A 20,000-nucleotide genomic window follows, 5' to 3' on the forward strand; every position below is an offset into this window, starting at 1 on the left:
ATCGCAATTTTAATGCCTCATAAATCTGCTGCATTTTGTCAAGTCGTGTATTGTTACAAAGAATGTAAGTGATCCCCAATGTGTGTGTATGAAATGGTGTTGTATTATAAAGTGCAAAGAATAACAGAAATTGAAATAACTGTTAAAATAACGCAAATAGTGCAATTTCTACATTTTTTAATGATATCTAGTTATTCACTTTAATAATTTTTTTGGACAAGTGAATTTAAGTTTCAGACAACCAAAATCTGAACGTTGCTCGTCCAATGGACAAGTAGAATAAAAAACAGTTTTTTGCCCTGAAAGATGTGGCTGCTAACTAGAAATCACCATCGCCCTAAATGTCTAACTTAGAAAGTTCAAAACTGTGCAAATCTTAGCAACTTTTGATAGTAACTAGAGACTAGATTTTTTGAGTCAACCAATCTTAGTAGTTCAGGTCCCAAAAGAACTTTTTTACCTGGCCATCACAAATACTTACTTAAATGTACTTAGTTTAAAAAACAACTTATTATTTTATGAACAGTTACTGTTTCCGTGACTCCCTTGAATTTCAAGGGAGAGGAAATATTCTGAAGAGCTATCAAACATATATTAACATACATTATATATATTTTTTTTTAGAATTAAAAGCAATATGAGGCGCTCCTAAAATTCTTTATCTATCCTGTCTGGATAAAGGGACAAACATTATTTATTGACAAAATCGTTAACAGTAGTCATCAAAGTGTTTGCGCCAGTTCGTTTACATGTACATCCAGAGATTGTCAGAAAACTACATATGGAATATTTTGTGTACAACCGAAACGCCGAAGGAACCCATATAAAATATAGAAGTTTAGAAAAAGTTATTCATTTCGTGGAGTTGTAATGAATAAGAAGTCAAAGCACGTATCGCATAAGAAGTTTGAACTAACCTTAAAGGAGTCATGACTTTCGACGTCAGAAGCTAGATCATCTACAGATTTCTCCGAAGTAGTTCTTCCACTCTGTTCGGTATTCATATCCATTTCGATTACGTAGTCCAGAGGTACGATTCCCCGCTCAACTGCTGGGTAATCTTTTGACTTGAGGAGACGGTTGTGTTTCCAGATCGTCCGCTCGACATTAACCCAGTAACTGTCTCTGCGACTCAAAAATGTGAAGATTTCACCTATGTGAAAGGAAAGAGGATTTGCCCCATCAGAAAAGCAAGCATCAGCTGCTGTAAAATCCCTCAGTGCCTGTAGATAGCGGGGTCTCCGTCCCGTTTTCCTTCGAGATAAAACTTTCACATTCATCCTCTTGTTTCTTGTTACAGTAGTAAAAATTTGACTTCTGAGGTTGAAACTCCCGCCGGCATGGTCTATTTCCGATTGAAAACCAACGGCAAACTAACAGATTCCTTATAAGCATGGATCTTCGACGAGACCGAATAATTTAAATGGCCACTTGGTCCCATATCCTGAAACTTTTCATGATATTGGACAAACTTGTAAACAGAAAATTCTGGGATAAATACCGGGATAAATGGCCTACCTTTCGAGCATCGTCGCAGTGAAAACGCTATAAACTACCCAGAATGCAGTAGCGTATTAAAAATTCCTTCACAAAACCGGAAGTGAAATAAAGCCTCATCGTTTATTTATATAAAACATCTTATATCTGTTACATCGTCTCGTATAAATGGAGAAAGAGGGATGATTAAATCCCACTTATTGAGACTATATGGTCATATGTATTGTGGAAATCAGAAATTCTTTGCCGAAAGGGCCAAAAAGCGTAAGCTTTAGCATTGGCTTTAGATGAAATACCATCGTTATATTCGTTTTCTTGTTGCACATTCAGAACGGGCAGACTGGGGCGAGTCAAGTATGTTTACCATGACGTCACATATTCTTCGTAAAGAAGTATGGTAATATGGCTTCCGATACTTCTGTTGAAAATTCTAGCGAATCCGAATCGTTAGACAATCGGGTTTACATTGAACTAGTCAGAAAATATCTCAGTCCCCTGGAGGCTAGATGGAAGTACGTTCAGACTGTTCTCCTGTGGGAAAAACCGACCCATTCATTGTGCTATTTCATGACGATGACAACCTTATTCTGGTGAGTATTAAATTTGTGCAAAAGAAATTGGCCGGGTCCATGAAATGCAATCTCTCATTGTCATCTTATCCTGCAGCGCAATGGCAAGTGGTAGATTCCGCTTATTATTGCTGCTTGTCATAATGATGACGTCAACGTTGCTTTTGGATGATGTTAGAGTGAAGGTGTGGCAATTGCTACGGCAAGGTAAAAACACGAATGGTAACTTATCTAACAACACTTGTTCCCGATAACCGACAATTTTGTTGACGTACAGAGAGAATGTGCATGAGAGGATTAGATGAAAATATATTCCTTGTTTCATTCAGGTGGGTTCGGTGCTATTGACCAAGATGCAGATAGGTGAGTGAAATTTATACGAACCGGAAAGTAATATATTTTTTAATTTAATGAATTACGCGGAATATTAATTCGTAGGTGGTCTCGTTGGTGTTTATTGGTTTTGATTCCTCGTATCCCGCGGGACATCTGCCCCTCACAAAGATAGAGAACAAAAGTGTAGACGGTGGATCATGGATTGATATAAATAGATAGATTTAGCATGTTGTTTACAGTAAACAGCACACTTTTGGATGAAATTTGCAATGTAAATGCCAAACATCATCCTGTAGGACATTATCCTTCTGCTCTGCAGGTTGCAACAACTCTAAGGGAGATTGATCATTTGCGTTAAGAGCAAGTTAAGAAAACTTGGAAGGGTTTTGGGTTAGGGTTTAGGGAGTTCATGAGTCCCTGGCTGCCACTGAAACCTTGGTGCTGAAACTGAAATAAATTAAAGTGAAATGGTTACAGTAAATTATAGTATTTATATCAACCAGTGCAACACATTCCACCTGGAGGCAGGGTGGGGCCTTCGACATATTGACTTTGTCTCTCGCGTAACGTCAACGGGACGTTTAGGAGGGGATGGGGTAAGGCCGTGGACGTTGGTGTGGAGCACTTTTGAACAGTAGCAAACTGACACATTTTTAGAATGCCTGTCATAAATACGTAAATAAAGATAGATATCTACAAGGATAAAATTTAAATGTACAGAAGAGAAAGGGATAAACTTGTAAATTGATCTGACATGCGCCAACTTTTTAAAAGATTAAAAATCAGAAATTCACATTATGTTCATAACTACTGCAAGTAAGCCTCTTAATATAAAAGTGTGTTTAGCAGTTTCTTAAAAGGGTTGATATTCATGCATGTCTTCAGTTCTTTTGGTAAAGTATTCTATAGTTTAGGTTCCCCATAGCCCAATGATCTTCCTCCAAAGGACTTGTGCTTGGTGGCAGGGATCACCTTGAATCATTGTTGCCATCAGCTCTTGTTCTTTTCATGGGTGCCATCGTCATATTTAAGCTGCTCTAGCTGAGTTGGTGCAAGACCATGCCCCCGAAACAACCATAAAAAACTATCAAAATTATTTCTTGATTCTTAATCATTGTAGTCGAGATACCTCAGTCTCATTTTCACAATTTTGTGAAAGGCTGGCAGGAGTCTGGAGGTGTTTTTCAGCTTGGAACAAAAAACTGAACAAACTGAAAACTGACAACTCATACAAGGTAAAAACACTGGTACAACAGTTGTTTGTTTGAAAATACAGTAATGAAGGGTCTATTGACCGTTAACGTAGCTGTTTGGTTGTGGACATGGGGAAGAAGGTAGTTTGTTACCATGCCTTAAGTCACATGTAAACTTTGTTTAGGAGAGAAATCCATCACTTTAAGATTTTTGGCATCAGGACTTAGTTCTGCAGCATTTTCTCTATAACTTTTTCTCATGAAGGCAACAGTACCAGATGGTTAGGGAAAACCATAGCAGTATTAGGAGGACTAGAAGTTCTATTTTTTTTTTTGTTTATGTATATTTATTTTATTTGTTTTGCCACAATACTTTAAAATAATAATTATCTATCTAAGAAATATATCATTTAGGCACTGATCTATAACAATAATATGATCAGAGGAAGACCAGATCAAAGAAATTAATTTTTTATTACTCTTTCTAGTTCTATGGCATTTTATTTGGGTTAGTATTGGCAGTCGTCTCTGCCTACCAGTATTTTCCTTTGATGAAGATGTCATATCTCACTGGTATGTTGCATTCACCTCATTCTAATTAATTAATTCAGATTTCTAATGTTACATCTACTTAATCTCAGAAGTAGGTTTAAATTGGGGTCAAATTCCTTGTCTTTCTCTTTCTCCTTTCTGAAGGTAACTTGTGTGGGCCCTCTGTGTATTGGCATAAAAATAAGACCCTCCCAGGGGTTTTGGAGAACATTAGGCTAATTTGAACCGGTGAACAAGAGAACAAAAACAAAATATCGCATGGAACAAGGGAACATAAACCATTTTAGGGATCAAAAAGCTGAGACCAAATTAATTTGGAAGTAATTTTGGGAACAGGGGTGCACAAGCAAATTCTTTAAGGCAAACAAGGACCCCACTAGGAGGACCTCAAAACTGTTTATTTTTGTTAATGTTTGTTTAGGTATTAACCCCTTGACTCCCGGTTTAGGCTGGTTTGGGTGTTAAAGGGTTAATGAGCCTGAAGTAACATTCATGTTCCTATTTTTAGCATGTGCCTTGTTCTTCTGGCCTGTTGTGAAGCATCATGGAATGCACAACAGAGTAAAAAAAGCTCTGGAACCATTTTACATGCCATTTGTGGTACAATGGCAACATAGCAGGACCAAGAGAAACAGGGATTCTGTGGTAAAAGGTATCTAGTTGGAAATGATTTGAAACCAGCAATGAAATACATTGCCTTACTTGTAATGGATCTGATAACAAGTGCAGATGACGGCATTTTGTTGTTTTATTTGTTGCAATTATTTAGTTTTGGGTTTAACTATCATGCTTGTTATTGGCTTTACATGTCCATATATTCTTTTCGTGCTCTGTTCAAACATAGCAACACAGTATGCAGGGGATTAATTATTTAGAAATTCAAAACATTCACACTCTCATGTAATAAATTTGTTGCTTTAGCACAGGAAAGTGTCTCAGTGGACCTGCACTTATGTGTTGTAAGGCATCATCGATACTGTAATTGCTTCCATGCATTTCATACAATCATTTTGCGAACTATCATTTTTGTTTTAGCTACCAGTCAGCAATTATTATTACATTAAGAATTCAACTTAATTATCAGTTTGTTATTTGGTCATGACAGTGGCGGATAGAGAAAGCTCATTGGACAGTGATGAAGAGTTTACCAAGGATTTCCATCCAATTGCTGGTGATGATACTGCCGTTGATCATAATGACACCTTTGTTGATCATAATGACACCTTTGTTGATGAGGTATTAAGCATGCCGGAGTCACTGACTACTGATCTACCTGTCGAGGTCAGGTTTCTTGAAGGAATCATTTCATCTGCAGTGAACCAGGATTTAAGCTTAGTAACCAGGAAAGCAGAAGAGAGTGGTGGCAATGATGTCACACAATTTGGTAAATAAAAAAGATGTTGATATGGGAGGTGCTGATATTACTAATGATAATTAGGGATGTAATGACTGCTTATCAGCACATTTGTAGAGCTAGGTCTCCTACCCTAGATTATTATAAAATCTCTCTGAACTACAAAAAAATCTTCTTGAGTTACTTTGCAACTACACTTACCTCACTAAGGTGTCTGATCAATGTGAATTTGTGCATACCAGCTCTGCTACTCGTGCACCAAATGTGTAAGTGTAAACTGTATTTAGTGCCAGAGCACTAATAGTTAGGGACACTGTACAGAAATCAAATCAAATACAGCCCAGTCAAAATATGCCGGCAGGCTGCGATTATGCCACTTACAATGAAATATGTCAGCCGCCGACTAAAGTTCACCGATAACAAATTAATGTGCAGTCTTTAGCCTTTCTTAAGCTGAAATTGAGCTTGGGTTAGTTAACCCTAACATCAGCCTGATGTGTTCAAGTTTTGATTCAAAAACCTAGCGCATGCGTGACCGTGACATTTCCCCTTTAATTCTTTGAACCCATGCACGATGTGGTCAGCATTACAACAACGTTCCTCCTACTTCTGCACAATTATTATCTTTCAGGGAGTGTTTCACCTAAAGTAAATAGTTGGGACCTTATTTCTCAACTTGTAACCAAGTTAGAACAACTTTTGAGATGTGTTGAACGATAATACGATATCACTCCATGCAGAATACCATGAAAGAACATTAACCCTTTCATGCCCAATAGTGACTTATAGATTTTACTCTGTCTAACGCCAGACGATTTTACTCGTCAAAGCGAGACCCCTTGGGCACTAAAGGGTTAAAAAACTATCTCCCTTAACCCTTTGATGCCCAATAGTGACTTATAGATTTTACTCTGTCTAACCGCAGACGATTTTACTCGTCAAAGCGAGACCCCTTAGGCACTAAAGGGTTAACCCATTGACCCCTGGGAGTGATCTACTCAACAGATCTTATTCTAACGCCAGATGATTTTACTCGTCTATGGGGGTGTTTGACATGTCACAGCGGGTTAAGTTTCTTTTTAGTACATTTGCACGAACCATGTTTTGTTTCATTGGATGAAATGCCACTATCCTAAAAACGTTTTACCATGTTTGTCTGGTTTTCTGCTTACTTTTCTCTGTTAGATTCAAATGGACATCTTGTGAAGTTTTTTGCCCAGCCAGAATGATTTAATGCAATATTTCTCCTAATTACAGTATATGATTGTATTCTTGACCTAAAAGTTTCTTTTCTTTTCTCTGAAAATCAAGAAGTAACTGGTCATAGGACACTGGAATCAAGAACTCCAAGTTTTGATGGTTCTGCTGTGTTCTTAGATGATCTTCAATTTTCGTCTGTAAGCCAGGCTACTGATACCTTCGACTTTCAAGAAGGTGAATTCATGGAAGGATTAGAATTTCCAGACATTGAGAAAGATTCTGATTCTGAATCTGAAACCATTCATTCAGACAGGAAGTCTCAACTGGACAAGAAACCAAAGGAAGTCATCACAAGAGAGGAGAAAGCTAAGTTATCAAAGGATGAAGTGAACAATGATGCAACAAGGATACCAGAAAATGTCATGACTTTATCAAGGAACACTGATGTGTCTGATTATGAGATGCTTGAGCAGTCAGATGCAGAAGGCATGACACTCAGTGAGGGATCAGATGTTGATTCTGCTACCAGGGGATTGCAATCAGTAACAAACTATGTAGGAAAGTGGCTGGGGTATTGATTGTTGACAAAGTCTCACTCGTAAACCATTTTCTGAAATGTACAGCTTGCTCTTAGGCTAAGGAACATGGCATTTTACAAACATCTGAGATAGAGCATAAGCAGTTCTCAATTACTCTGGCTCTGGTTCTCTATCTTTTCTCATAGAGACAGGTATTAGTGAAATACTTCCCATAATATAACACTGAGCAAAGTGCCTCTTAATTTTTGACCACCTGACTAAGCTCCTTTGTTTTAATTAAGGCAATTTAGTTTAGCTGTTTTAAAGAATATACTTTTGACAGAGATGAGGAAGTAATACTGGTAGAGATAACTAAGAACACACTTTCAATTACTCAAAACTGATTAAGATGATTCAGCGAGAGAAAAGTTTCCTTACCTTGGAAATATAAAAAAAGGGAGTGGGACAAAATGCATTGCTTCATTGCAAAGGTTTGATCCTTTGCACTAGAGCTTTCTCTCTGTAAATTCTCAGCCATGTTTAAATAAAATCATTCACATGTCTTGCATTTGTGTTTTGCTTCCAACAAGATTACAAGAGGTCAGAGACAAAAGTGTCTCCTTGTACTGGACAGGACCAAATCATTGGGCAAAATTAATAGTAACCTTAGGGAGTTTCATGGACTTTTCTTCTTCTGCTTGCTGCAAAAATGGTGTTGTCACGTGTTATTTCTAGCAACAAACAATATACCAGTACATACATAATTATCTGGTTGTGTGAAGGTAATGACAAAGGACAAGGCCCTCTGTAATCACATCCATGAGCAATATTGGTCATTCTCAATACTAAACCTTTACAGTAATTACTGTTGAAGGTAGCCACCCATATAATTAGACTGATATTCTATTGAAGGGATTAATGCAGTAATTAAATTTTTATATGCATCATTTTATATTAACATGCACAATAAACAAAGGTTTTCAATTTGTAAATCTGTGGGAATTGTAAGACATAAAATATGCTGTCACTTCATAAGGCAATACACAATAAAGCTGGTCTTTATTTCTTTTGTTGTTATGTCTCTAAGGAGAGTTGCAACTAAGGGACACAAAATGGCAATGGCCAACCTTGGTAAATGATTGAGGCAAGTAAACTAATGATGGAAGGTACTAACTTTAACTGCAGTTATGCATCAGTCAATTCCCCGTCCCCCCAGGCATTAGCATTTTTTTTAATGGGCAAATTCCCTGGGATGGGGACACATAAGCTGTCTAAATGCCCCGGGGTGGGGACGAAGAAAGAGGGCAAATGCCCCGCCCCTGGGATCGAAATAGCCGTATTCACGTCGGCGATCGTTTTTTGATAAACCAAATATAGTGCACCTTGTCGCTGTGAAGAATCAAGACATTTTTAATGATGATGAATCGCATTTTAAGCTCACAAGATTTGTCTTGAAGATCGCATATCATTTGAATTCGCAAACCTGTATTTTTCATGAATTTAAAAATTGCTAGGCTAGTTTTGAATGCGAAATGCAAAGTAGTTGTTTATGCAGTCTTCACGTCAGTGATTGTTTTGTGATATTAGTTCACCTTGTCGCTTTTACATATTCATATGCTTACAAGTATAAATGAAGAAATACCTAAAATTGAGAAAACATACCTGTAAAAACATCCACAAGGTTTTTGAGTCCGAGACGGACAAGCCAGTCTTTAACGAAGGCCTTAGCTTTTCCGATAAACTCTTCCATGTTAATTCGAAAACACGTGTGTAAAATGTCCGGGGGTTGCCCCGGGGTAGGCTAATGCCCAGCCGCCGGGCCGCGATAAAATTGCGAATGTCCCACCCCCTGGACTGACAACTTGAGCAAATGCCCCGCAGTTGCCCGGGGGGTGGGGATGGGCACGGCTGGAATTGATTGATGCATTAGGGACACTATGATTTTTTTGAAAGTACCCTGTTGTCACCATTAAATGAATAATCAGCTGGACATTGTTGAACAAATCTCTCATGAAATGAACAAAGGTTCAGTAATAATTAATGTTACCGGTTGCTGTTGAACCTGATGTTAAGTACCGGTATATTAATTTCTGACTTTGATATACCGGTACTTTGTGATGATCAAGTCTCAGTCACTTTACGGCAAGTGAAGGTACTGTAGTTTAAAGTGACTATTCCCTAACCTTATTTTCAGGATTTTTTTCTCCCCCATCCCCTTTTGATCTTCCTGGAAAAGTCAGGCAGAGAAAAGGTGCTAAGAAGATCAGAAGTGACTCTAATCCCAGAATACCTCTGCCCCTTCTTTCACTTGATAATGAAAACATAAAAGAAACTCATCTCAGACACATTCACGTCCCCATGGAGCACAGACCATGTCACGAGGCATCTCTTTTCACTCGGACCATCTCACAACTAAAATTCCTCAAACCAGTTTTGACACTTTCAACAAACTGCACTGTTTTGGAAGGATTGAGCCTACCCAACTGTTCCACTTTAGAGCATTGTTATGATAGCACACGAAACACCAATAAATGCCGAAAAAGATTACTCATTAATGTAACGTCATTGGTTATCATGGCAACAAAAGCACCATGTAAAAACACCCTATAACCCTCTGCAAAATTCTCTGGAGCACCTTCATAGCTACCTTCACGACTAGAAAATTTGAAGGTGGCTCATAATCCACTCCATATAATTTTTTAAACTGTGCATAGGGTTTTATCTTGGCATGCTTATTACTTTTCAGCACTAAAAAATGGGGGTCCCTGAGTTCGCTTTTAAGATATCAGCGCTAAAACACAATTTTAATAGAGGATATTTTTAGATGGTTCTTTTGTTGCCATGGTAATTTATTACATCACATTAATATGTGCATCTTGTTAAGCAGTTATTGGTGTTTCATATATGGTACCACAACATTGCTGTTAAGTGAAACAGGGTTGTAGAGTTAATCCTTGTAACAAGAAATCCCCTCCAAGTAGGCCTTATGCATGATGACGACATAATGCTCAAACTTCACCACCAAGCCTTATTTGCACAAAATTATCCACATCATCTGGACATGCAACTGTTTGCACCTGGGTTTTCTTTACAAGCTTGCTCCAATGGGATTTAGCTCATGCTAAAATTTATAAGTTTGGTTTTCAAATTAGAGGCTTGGTGGTGGTACTAGCCAGTCAGACGTCATCACACAAAGATGAATAAAAGATAAATGTGTTGCAATCCAAAAAAGTAAGCAAGCCAAGTGTGAACTGTAAAAGTTAGCTGCTTTATTTGCCAGAATGTACAAGCAAGGAAATTATGTTTCCTGCATCTCCCTCAAACGTCGTACTGCACTTCTCACTGTGACAGCAGCAGTGGTACTAGATTGAAAGAAGTAAGAATGATTATTAGTATTAGCAAGTGGAGCTATAATCTCACCATACCTTCGTGGAGTACATTCAAATAATTCATTTTTGACTGGGGTCACAAAATCAAAACCAAATCCTCTTGCACTAAAATTATTAATGATCACTATCTCATTGAGTCAGAGTTGAGAGCTCCAATAGACCAAATCGGCCAATTCAAACCCTTTGCAAACAGGAGGCTATGGGTAGCCTACACTTTGCTCAAAGGATTAGTAAAATAAAACTTTACTTGAAGTAACGTTTTTAAACAAAGGTTTTTTAGCAGATTTCCTTTGAAGTCCACAATATTTAAGTCCCCCCAGCACCCTCAGTTGGTTAGAGCGTCACACCGGTATTGTGAGGTCACAGGTTCAAACCCCGTTGAAGTCCTGAATTTTTCAGGCTTCTTTACGCAATTGCAAAAATTGCGTTCATAACTGCAAGGATCATAGCTTCACTTGAAATGATTAATAGGAAGTCATAGTTTATAACATCAGAAAAAGATTTGTTTTTTAGTCACTCTAGTGTAAAATGAAATTATTGTTAATTTAAGAAGCCAACAATATTTCTTTGACTTTCTCTTTAACAGATTTCTTGTGATTTTTTTTCCCTACCTATTGTCTTGAAATAATATTTCTTGCTAATTGTTGCATCTTTTTGTCCAAGTGGACACCCCAAAATAACTATTTTTCAATGATCTTACAGTGGAATATTTTCAAGTGAAGCTACGAACCTCGCAGTTGTGAACGCAATTTTAGTAATTTTGTAGAGAAGTTTGAACCTGTGACCTTGCGATGCCAGTGCGACGCTCAAAACAACTGAGCTATGAAGCCACTGACGTTGGGATCTGGTCATTTGTAGGTTCATATGTTTCCGTGACAAATGAATCACTGTGGAATAAGAAAAATATTTGAGATTCTTGAAACTTGATCCTCGATTCTCTAACCTCGAGCCTCTTAACTCAATCCTTGAAAAGCTCCAGGATCACAGATCGAGTTTCGAGTCGAGACTGTCAACTTACTTTTGCACAGTTCTGTAGCTGTTGCTTCTACAGAACATACACTACCATAAAACAATACAACAAACACTACGTTTGCTTGATGAAATGATTTGTGTTATAATTTAAATGTTAAACTGTGTGCAGTTGTAAAAATAACTTAATGACAATTTGCACGAAGTTGTTGAAAAACTGTCTACTCGTTGTAGAAGCTTGCAACTTAAAAATCACTTTGTTTAACGTTCGAAAGAAAAACGAAAATCAAAGAACAAAATATAATACCTCCACATGTTCACGAAGTTTGATTTGAGGTCAATACCTGACATAATACTGTAATTTCCGAGCGATTTCCCATGGGTAATGTGTTAATTTTTCAGCAAACAGTTCTTGGTGTGGGTTATAGGAAGGTGCGGGTAATGTGATAATTCGGCACATCAGTAAAACATTCCTAGCAAGCACTGCCTTGAGGTAGAGAGTATTTTCCCATTTCAAGCCGTTTCTTAGAGTCAGTAGATCCTGAGATATCAATTTTCCTTTTAGCACGGATTTTTTACAAGCGGTATCATTCCAATGGAAGATCAAACACAATAGGTGTGAAAACTTACCAATTTCACGCTAAAGGATACTTTGTTAACAAAAACAATGGATGAAGTTTTATTTGATTCAAAACGTTACAAAAAGGTAATTGACTGAATAAGAAATACACGCTTCAATCATTTACGATAAGTTAAGTGTAGCCACAAACAATTTTGAGTCAAAATGCCCGGTGTTAAACGCGGACGTCAAAGTTTTACTTTTGAGTATAAGCTCAAAGTTATCACTCGTGCAGATAACTTTGTGAGTTCATGAATTTCTTTTATTTTTGGGTGCGGGTTATCTGTTGAAATTTTTTTCTTGTTATTGTAATAAAATGACCGACGCGGGTAATCTACCGTGCAGATAATCGCCTGGAAATTACTGTAAAACATGACACTGGCTGATCGATCACTGAACATGTTTGTTTCCCATGGATAAAGGTTTCACTTGTTTTCTTCCACGGCAAAACCTTCTTTTCTTTAAAACTGTTGCAAACTATTAGCACTCTTCATGTCCCTCAATTTGAACACTCACCTGAGCTCGAATTTGGACCATTATACGGCCGACACAGGTGAAAATTCGAACGACGCGAGTGTATTTTCTGTAGTGTCCAATCGAATTGATAACAACCTTTTGCCTTTCACGTCGAATTCCACGTGTAATACATAAAATAACTTGCATTAAAATGTTTTGTCGATGCTCGTCTGACCACAAAGTCAAATGCATGTTGATCCCCTCAATCGCAATGATGACAACTATAGGCCTACATTGCTTCCCCTCCCCTAACACATTATTTGGTTTACCTCCCTCCTTTTGGGAGGCACATGACCAGCCTCAACCAGGGTCTTTTCTCAACGACAATGGAGGCAGAGAAGTACAGTACCGCCTGGAAGTATTGACCCCTAGGGACGAGGCAATACCTCGTCTTTGACGCAGGTAGTGGACGCGCGGCACCGAGGTATGCAAAATTTTTTCCCTCTGTAAAGCGGAGGTGCACTTTGCCGCGGGAAATTTGCCGCGGGAGAAAAGACGAGGCTTGCCGCGGGAAAGAACAATGATCTGTTGCTCTTGTAAAATAAGCGAGTGGAAGACTGTCAAATTTTACATCTCATGGTGTGAAGAATCGATTCTTAATGCAAGAAATTGTAATCAAAATGAGAAAGTGTGCCATTTACGTAAGGACTCAAATTTTATAATCTGTACATAATGTAAAACTGAAGACTTCTTTAAAGATACAGTGTAAGCGACAGCTTGATTATCCAGCAAACGCAACACTCATTGTTCTCCAGGTTGTAATACTGTATGTGTGCGTAAGAAATTATTTGTTTGGTTTTGAAAAAGGTTCTATTGTATCTCTTTTCGTCTAAGCCTGACTTTATTTTATTTGGAGACCTGAAATTCAAACTTGTGCGATTGTCTTCATTTTATCATCGCCATTTTGGTTAAAAGCAGGTATTCCTTCTCCATACATTGTATTACTGTTAAACTTGTCAAATTTCAATTTTAATCACAACATTCTTCTTCCGAGGCATCGGGGCCTTTGTCGGTACTATTTTGAGACCAAACGTACCGACGAACAATTTAAGAATGGTTTCTTTTTCCATCGCTTTTCATCAGCAATAAATTGTTATATCATAGAAATTGCAGAAAATACATTTTCGCGTTGTTTTATCATTCGTGCAGTAGTCTACATGTACTTGACTTCCATAAATATTTTTTAATTGCAGCATGTTGATTATGCATGGAAAACAAATTTAAGGATACACTGTAGTTAGTGGAGGAAAGAAGTCTCTTACTTATCTGAACGCTCATCGTTTGCATACGAATTTTAACAAATGCAAAACCAGCAAGCGAAACAAACTTTACAACGTTCGAACCATCTTTGCTCCAGTGCTCACGTTGCGCTTTCACGTGCAACTCTTTTTCGCAGCGCACGTCCACTCGTGATAAATTTGCATAACCACGCCGATATGCACCAATGATTACCCAGAGCACGAAAACAATCTTTTCAGTTTAGATCAAATAATTTTCGACTATTTCAGGGGTTTGATATCCTGGGTTCTTTCCTTGGAGTGTTTTTCTTTTTTGTGATTTGTTACACTAAACAACCTTAGAAAGTAATACTGCAGTAGGAAACCACAAGAAGTCGTAACTTGGTCATGAAAGGTTTTCGAGCCGTTCACCCTGAACATGTAAGCTTTCAGTTTGTAAATATTGTCAAAACCCTCTCCTGTTTGCAGGATATCGAAATAATAAATGAATAAATGTATGTTCCGTGCGCTGAGCTGCAAAAAACAAGCGGACATATTCTCCCATAAACTTAAATGTATAAAATGACGGCGAAGTCCACGTAAGTGGGACAAGCGTCGAATCTTCGAATGAATAGTCCACCATAAGTCTTCGAAATAATCACTGCATGTCGCAAAGAAGGTTTCAAATGTGGTCGGAATCTACAACCGTGGTCAATACTCTTGGGACATTAACGCAACAGCTGGTGAAAATGACGCATTTTGTCTCCTCCCGTCCCCCCCGATTCAGTGTTGACGTTATGGCTTCAAATCTTTTTCAACACAATCAACATTGCTGAGGGGAAGGGGGGACAGCAGAAACAAGCTTTTTCCACAACATTTCGAAGCGTTTATAACAGGTTAAATACACTTTTCATAAGCAAGGTGTGTTTTCGTGCCTCATTTTCATAAGTGTCCCAAGACGTTTTGACCAGGGTTGTAGCTACAGTACATATACGGATATTCTTTTTGCATGTAAAAGGAAAAGGAAACCAAGGTGCATGATAAGCGGCTATAACTCTCTTTGCTGTTCGCAATTTTCAGCCGAAACTTGTTCAGTTTCTGTTGTTCGGTGGGATTTCAACATTACAATCTACAATAACTTATCGAAACACAAAGTCAACAGAAACCAGGGTTCGACACCTGGCTACCTACATTACTAGCCCTTGGACTAGTGATTTCTAGAATTTACTAGCCCGAAGCAAAACTTGGTAGCCCGGATCAATTTCCCTCGAGGTCTCCTTCAACTCCAAACATGAACACCTTACTCTAAACTTATTGGCATTTTTTCTTCCATTTTGATAACAATGTGTTATTAAGGAAAAAGCTAACAAAATGTTAGTTTCACATTCACTTGTGCACGCGGCGAAGGCTAACCGTAGAATGCCAGTGCACAAGCCATGGGAAGCTCGCTTTCCACGATGGATTAAAAGTTCTCTTTCTCCGAGTGCTCTCATAAATCTTACTGCTTTCCTGTCTACTCGTACTTTCAGTTTCGGCCGCTTTCCCCTTTTTACATGGTGGCGCCTCGTAATTTGTCAAAAATCGCTCCATCTTCACAATCGCTTCAAGTGCCAAGCGATGGTACGAGGCGATGTGCAAGGCATCACAACATTGGTAGGGAGAAGACTGGGGAAGACATTAACCATTAAGCTCAGAGTCTGGGAACTAGCGATGTTTACGAACGACACGCAAGATAAAAAAGATGCCAGAAGATGATAGATTTATGTTTTCTTTGTAAAATTATTGGTATTATCGTTACATTTTAAACTTTCTTGTTTTTTTAACCAACTGTGAACTTCAAACTAAAACTAATCACATTTAGTTTATTTCCATTTTTCTACTAGCCAGCGGGCTATTAAATGTGGTTTTTTACTAGCCTGACAAAATTTTTACTAGCCTCGGGCTACCGGACTAGCGGAGATGTCGAACCCTGGGAAACCCAACTCTACTGCGGAATTTTAATTACCGAGGGTTTACCTCGGTTGACTTTCCCGCGGCAACTTTGGAGCCTAGCCGCAAATTTCCCTCGGCAGAAAAGCGGCCTACCGCGGGAATACCGAGGGAAAGTCCCCACAGGGGGACACGGCAATGATGCGGTAAAGGGGTCAATACTTCCAGGCGGTACTGTAGGGACATAAAAGAACCCACACACTTGTCGCAAAGAGTTGGGCGTGTATGTAGTTCCCGGTGCTATTTAACTTAATGAAGAAACAAGTGAGTTTTACTCAAGAGCGTGTTGTTATAGCCAGTAAGCAGGCTCAAACTAACCTTTTTCATTGTTCAGGGATAGAAGGGCCTTTGAGGGTAAGCACAATACCACAAAAGCTGGAGAATATTTGAAATGCAAAACGCGCAAGGTTTAATTGATCCTTGGTTTACATCACAAACCAAACACAAAGAAGGTTGCAAAAGCATTCCAATCAGCCCGGTGTGTATAAACAATAAAAACAATCATTACCAACCGGCATTTGCTTTTGTTCAATGTGAATGATCATACTTGCATGCAAACATGAAATATTGCACCAGGTTACTAAGCAGTCAAAAGTGTTTTATTTGAACAAAACAGAAATGCCTCTCTGAGCTTTCAGCCTTTGGCAACCAATATTTCCAGTGTCTATTTCATAATTGTGCTAGTGAGTATTTTCAACATTAAGAGTTGGCCAAATCTGTTTTTATTTAAACTGGAATTGCTTACATTAATTTTGAAGTCTCTTGTTGCCAGATGAAATGAAGGCACAAAGACTCGTTTCCGGTCACGCACACAATATAATTATTGTTTCAAGAGTAATTGTTGTCTGTCATATAGCCTTGCGTGGTCTAGTGCAGTGATCATCAAGAGTCAAGGCTGTTGCCTAACAGGAGCCTGGTAGCCTGGGGCTCCCAAAGAATAGCTCTGGGCTCCTTAATTTTTCACAGCAACACCTTTTACTTCATATGTTGGGCTCCTAAGTTCTCAGCGTTTAGCTCTGAGGGCCCCTTTAAAATTTTCTTAGGCAGCAGCCTTGAAGAGTGCCTCTGAATGAGGAGATACTGAGTTCGAATTTGAATCCTACTTGGCGTACTTGGGGTACTTTCTCTGAGCCAAATCCTATACTTTGTTCATTTGAACAAAGTAATCTAAAACGTTTCGTTCTGGGTATTTCTATATCCTTGCCATTTAAATGTGAATGCTACATTACGATGCAAATTTATACAATTCTCAAAGAATCTTAACCTTTAGAGATTTGAATTGGGTAAAACACTGAGTTATCCGATTTGGTCTATGATGCCCAAAATAATTATCAATACCCAATAGTCAGTGGTCAAAGGAGGACATGTAATGGGGACACACAATCATGATCCCAAACACCAAAAGAAGGAAAGGCAAGTAAAAAGGCTTCCCTTGCATGAAAGTAAGAAATTATTGTACCTGACAACCCATGCTCCTCCAGCAACGGTCTTTCCACATCCTTTACAATGCCAAATCCCAACACATGTTCTCTTCATGGTTTCCTATAACAGCAAAAATGTAATAAAAAAGCAATGGAACATAAATCCAAGGAAGGCACCTGGCAAATAAACAGGTTTACCAACACTCAAGTCATAACTTTAATTCAAGTCAAACATTGAATCACCAAAAACTACAGTTGGCAATAATTAGCAAAATTAATTTCAAGACTGGACTCAATTCAAAGCTAGCTCTATAGTAGTTGAGCTGAATCATACATGAAGCTCCAACCCACTAAACTAAAAATCTTTGGCTACACTGCTTGGGTCATGGCCCTAGAAAAGGATCACTTTTATTAACTTAAAGGAATTATACCAGATGCAAGAAATCATGTTCTCAAATACATTAATAATTCATAAGCCAAAACAAAAGAAATCACTACCACGAAGGAAGTTTGGATATGTGGTCTTAATTAGCATAAAATTTCACCAACTTTGATCCCAAATATCTCTTAAAATACTGATTCCATTGAGAAGTAACATCAAACACTCAAAAGAGTGTTTCATCAGATATCCAACCACCTCGAAATCAGTTAGAAAACTCGACCTTCAGCCTCGTTTTTCAACTCGCTTCTCAGTGTTTGGACATCCGATCAAACACTCCTTCTCGTGTTTGATATATTACATCTCAGTGTGTGATCATTTCAAATAAACTTTGTGACAATGATTCCTCTTGTGGGAAGACCTTTTCCAAGAGGGCACCCTCGCTCTGCTCGCACGCAAATGATACTACTCAGGGCACAAATAAACAGTACTATACACCCTATATTATTGGTTTATTGTTGGCTTTCACTCATATGATCAACCGCCATGTTTTTCACTGAAAACAAAGGAAAACGTTTTCATAATAATAGAGTTCAATTCCTGGAGGATTAGTTCGGGGCACCAACACAGCTGCCACTTTGTTAACAATAAGGCGCACCAACATGGCGGCCATGACATCATGTTAAAACCAAGAATTCTTCAGGTGCCAGTTGTTCAATCGATGGATAGCACTATCCACTGGCTAATTCACTATCCAGTGGATAAGTCATAGCGAAATCAATTGTGCTAACCAATGGGTAGTGATTTATACGGTGGTTTAGGGTTAGGGTTAGGGTTTTAGGGTTAGGGTTAGGGTTAGGGTTGGGGTTAGGGTTAGGGTTAGGTTTTAGGGAACAACTGGGGCCAGGACTGTAAACACATACAACAACTACCTTCATTTCTAAATGGAAGTACTACAATAACATAACAGACTTCATGGATACCTCTTCGGAACAATGATTTTACCACAACCGTTGTGCATGTTGCAAGGGACACATGCAAAGTGCACGAAAACTGTTAACCCACCCAAAGCACGAGACAGTACAAGTTTGAAAGATTGCCTTTAGACAAGTCTCGTAAATTTGCGACCAATGATTAACAAAATATAGGTTTTTACTTTTCCACAGAAGGCACAAGTGTACTTGGCATGCTGTGTGATTTCCATTTTTTTCACCATTTTACGAAGCGAAGCACCATAACGTGTACCATACTTTCCAACAACTCCGACCTTCTTGGTTCTTTTAGCCTGAATCAAGTAAGAAGGCAGAAGTCAATTTCAAAAAAAGAATTATTCTTTAATACCCGAGAAGCCAAACTTCAAAATAACTCAGTTCTCATACAAAGTGTACTGAAATTCTCGATGGTCACGGGCTCGTATAGAAGACAACAGATTTTACTCACCATTTCAGTAACTTCGGGAGAAAGAGGAAGACGCGGTCGCTGGGAATCCTATTCAACGCCCGCGAGAAGTCCCAGCGGTATGATTAATTGGTCGTGTATCCCCTATTATAGTGTATTTAAATTATGAGTTGACGCAAGGGTCGGCGCGAGGTACGAATTCTGGAGGGGAAATCTGGTCAAAGCGAGCTTCATTTGACACACAATGAGTAAAAAATCAGAAGAGGAAGGTATAAAATCCACTTTATTTCATTTTTTAAATTTATTTTCATATTTGAGAAATATTTGTATGTGAAGTCTCTCGTCATTCGCACAGTACGCCCATTCTCGTCTCTTTCAGCTCTTTACACTGGCTTCCTGTTAGATTCAGAATAATCTACAAGATACAGTCAAACCTCCCGTAAGCGACCACCTAAAATATGTCAAGCCTTGGTGGTCGCTTACGGAGTTGGTCGCTTACGAGAAATTAGATAATATTGGGTCAAAATTTTGCCTCATTTATAGCATAATGGTAAATGCAGAGACTTACCCCATGCGCCAATTCCCATCTAAACCCATGTAATAACTTTTATTACTATCACCCAACTAGTGGACTAATGCAAATCCTGCATTTTGATTGGCTACGCTACTAGAGGACTATTAGTAATTATTCCATGAGCGTGCGTTGCATATGAGATGATAATATAATCATCTCATATCCAACAAGCGCGAGTGGAATAATTGTTATATTAAAAACGCCCCCAAAATATAGAAAACTAGACTACAATAAAAATAAAAAGGCCCAAAAAATCACACATGTGCTTGCAGTGTTTGTAGATCATGGTATAATGGCTCATAACCCATGA

At 38.4% G+C, this 20,000-nt stretch overlaps 4 protein-coding genes across 8 annotated transcripts in view; 2 read left to right on the forward strand and 2 right to left on the reverse strand.

Moving 5' to 3' along the window:
• Positions 1-1,649, reverse strand: part of LOC138012697 (uncharacterized) — a 37,857-nt gene extending 36,208 nt beyond the window's left edge. For 2 of the 4 annotated variants that reach the window (XM_068859554.1, XM_068859555.1), the window contains exons 1-2: positions 1,519-1,649; positions 918-1,153 (exon numbers count right to left, since the gene is read on the reverse strand). In XM_068859554.1, coding sequence (XP_068715655.1) covers positions 918-1,010 — 93 coding nt within the window. In that variant the 5' untranslated portion in view covers positions 1,011-1,153; positions 1,519-1,649. Of the gene's footprint in view, positions 1-917; positions 1,419-1,518 lie in introns of those variants that run through there. The other 2 variants (XM_068859553.1, XM_068859552.1) reach the window with 1 other exon arrangement.
• Positions 1,650-1,860: 211 nt separating this feature from the next.
• On the forward strand, positions 1,861-8,285 carry LOC138012698 (reticulophagy regulator 3-like). Of its 2 annotated transcripts, none has more exons than XM_068859556.1 (8): positions 1,861-2,087; positions 2,164-2,273; positions 2,396-2,429; positions 3,523-3,637; positions 4,084-4,168; positions 4,656-4,799; positions 5,253-5,531; positions 6,813-8,285. In XM_068859556.1, the coding sequence occupies exons 1-8, from the start codon at positions 1,900-1,902 to the stop codon at positions 7,277-7,279; spliced, it is 1,422 nt and encodes a 473-aa protein (XP_068715657.1). In that variant the 5' UTR covers positions 1,861-1,899; the 3' UTR covers positions 7,280-8,285. The 2 variants fall into 2 exon arrangements, with proteins under 2 accessions (XP_068715657.1, XP_068715658.1); XM_068859557.1 differs by having other exon boundaries at positions 6,816-8,285.
• Positions 8,286-10,466: 2,181 nt separating this feature from the next.
• LOC138012700 (large ribosomal subunit protein eL43-like) lies at positions 10,467-19,223 on the reverse strand. The gene is made up of 4 exons (XM_068859559.1): positions 19,159-19,223; positions 18,875-19,003; positions 17,378-17,460; positions 10,467-10,581 (listed from the first exon to the last, which is right to left on the reverse strand). Exons 1-4 carry the CDS (start codon positions 19,159-19,161, stop codon positions 10,518-10,520), a joined length of 279 nt encoding a protein of 92 aa, XP_068715660.1. The 5' UTR covers positions 19,162-19,223; the 3' UTR covers positions 10,467-10,517.
• Positions 19,224-19,257: 34 nt separating this feature from the next.
• LOC138012702 (homologous-pairing protein 2 homolog) overlaps positions 19,258-20,000 on the forward strand; it is an 11,221-nt gene continuing 10,478 nt past the window's right edge. Inside the window, exon 1 of the mRNA XM_068859561.1 lies at positions 19,258-19,385. Coding sequence (XP_068715662.1) covers positions 19,361-19,385 — 25 coding nt within the window. The 5' untranslated portion in view covers positions 19,258-19,360. The remainder of the gene's footprint in view (positions 19,386-20,000) is intronic.

Source organism: Montipora foliosa, chromosome 8, assembly GCF_036669935.1.
Source record: "Montipora foliosa isolate CH-2021 chromosome 8, ASM3666993v2, whole genome shotgun sequence".
NCBI lineage: Eukaryota > Metazoa > Cnidaria > Anthozoa > Scleractinia > Acroporidae > Montipora > Montipora foliosa.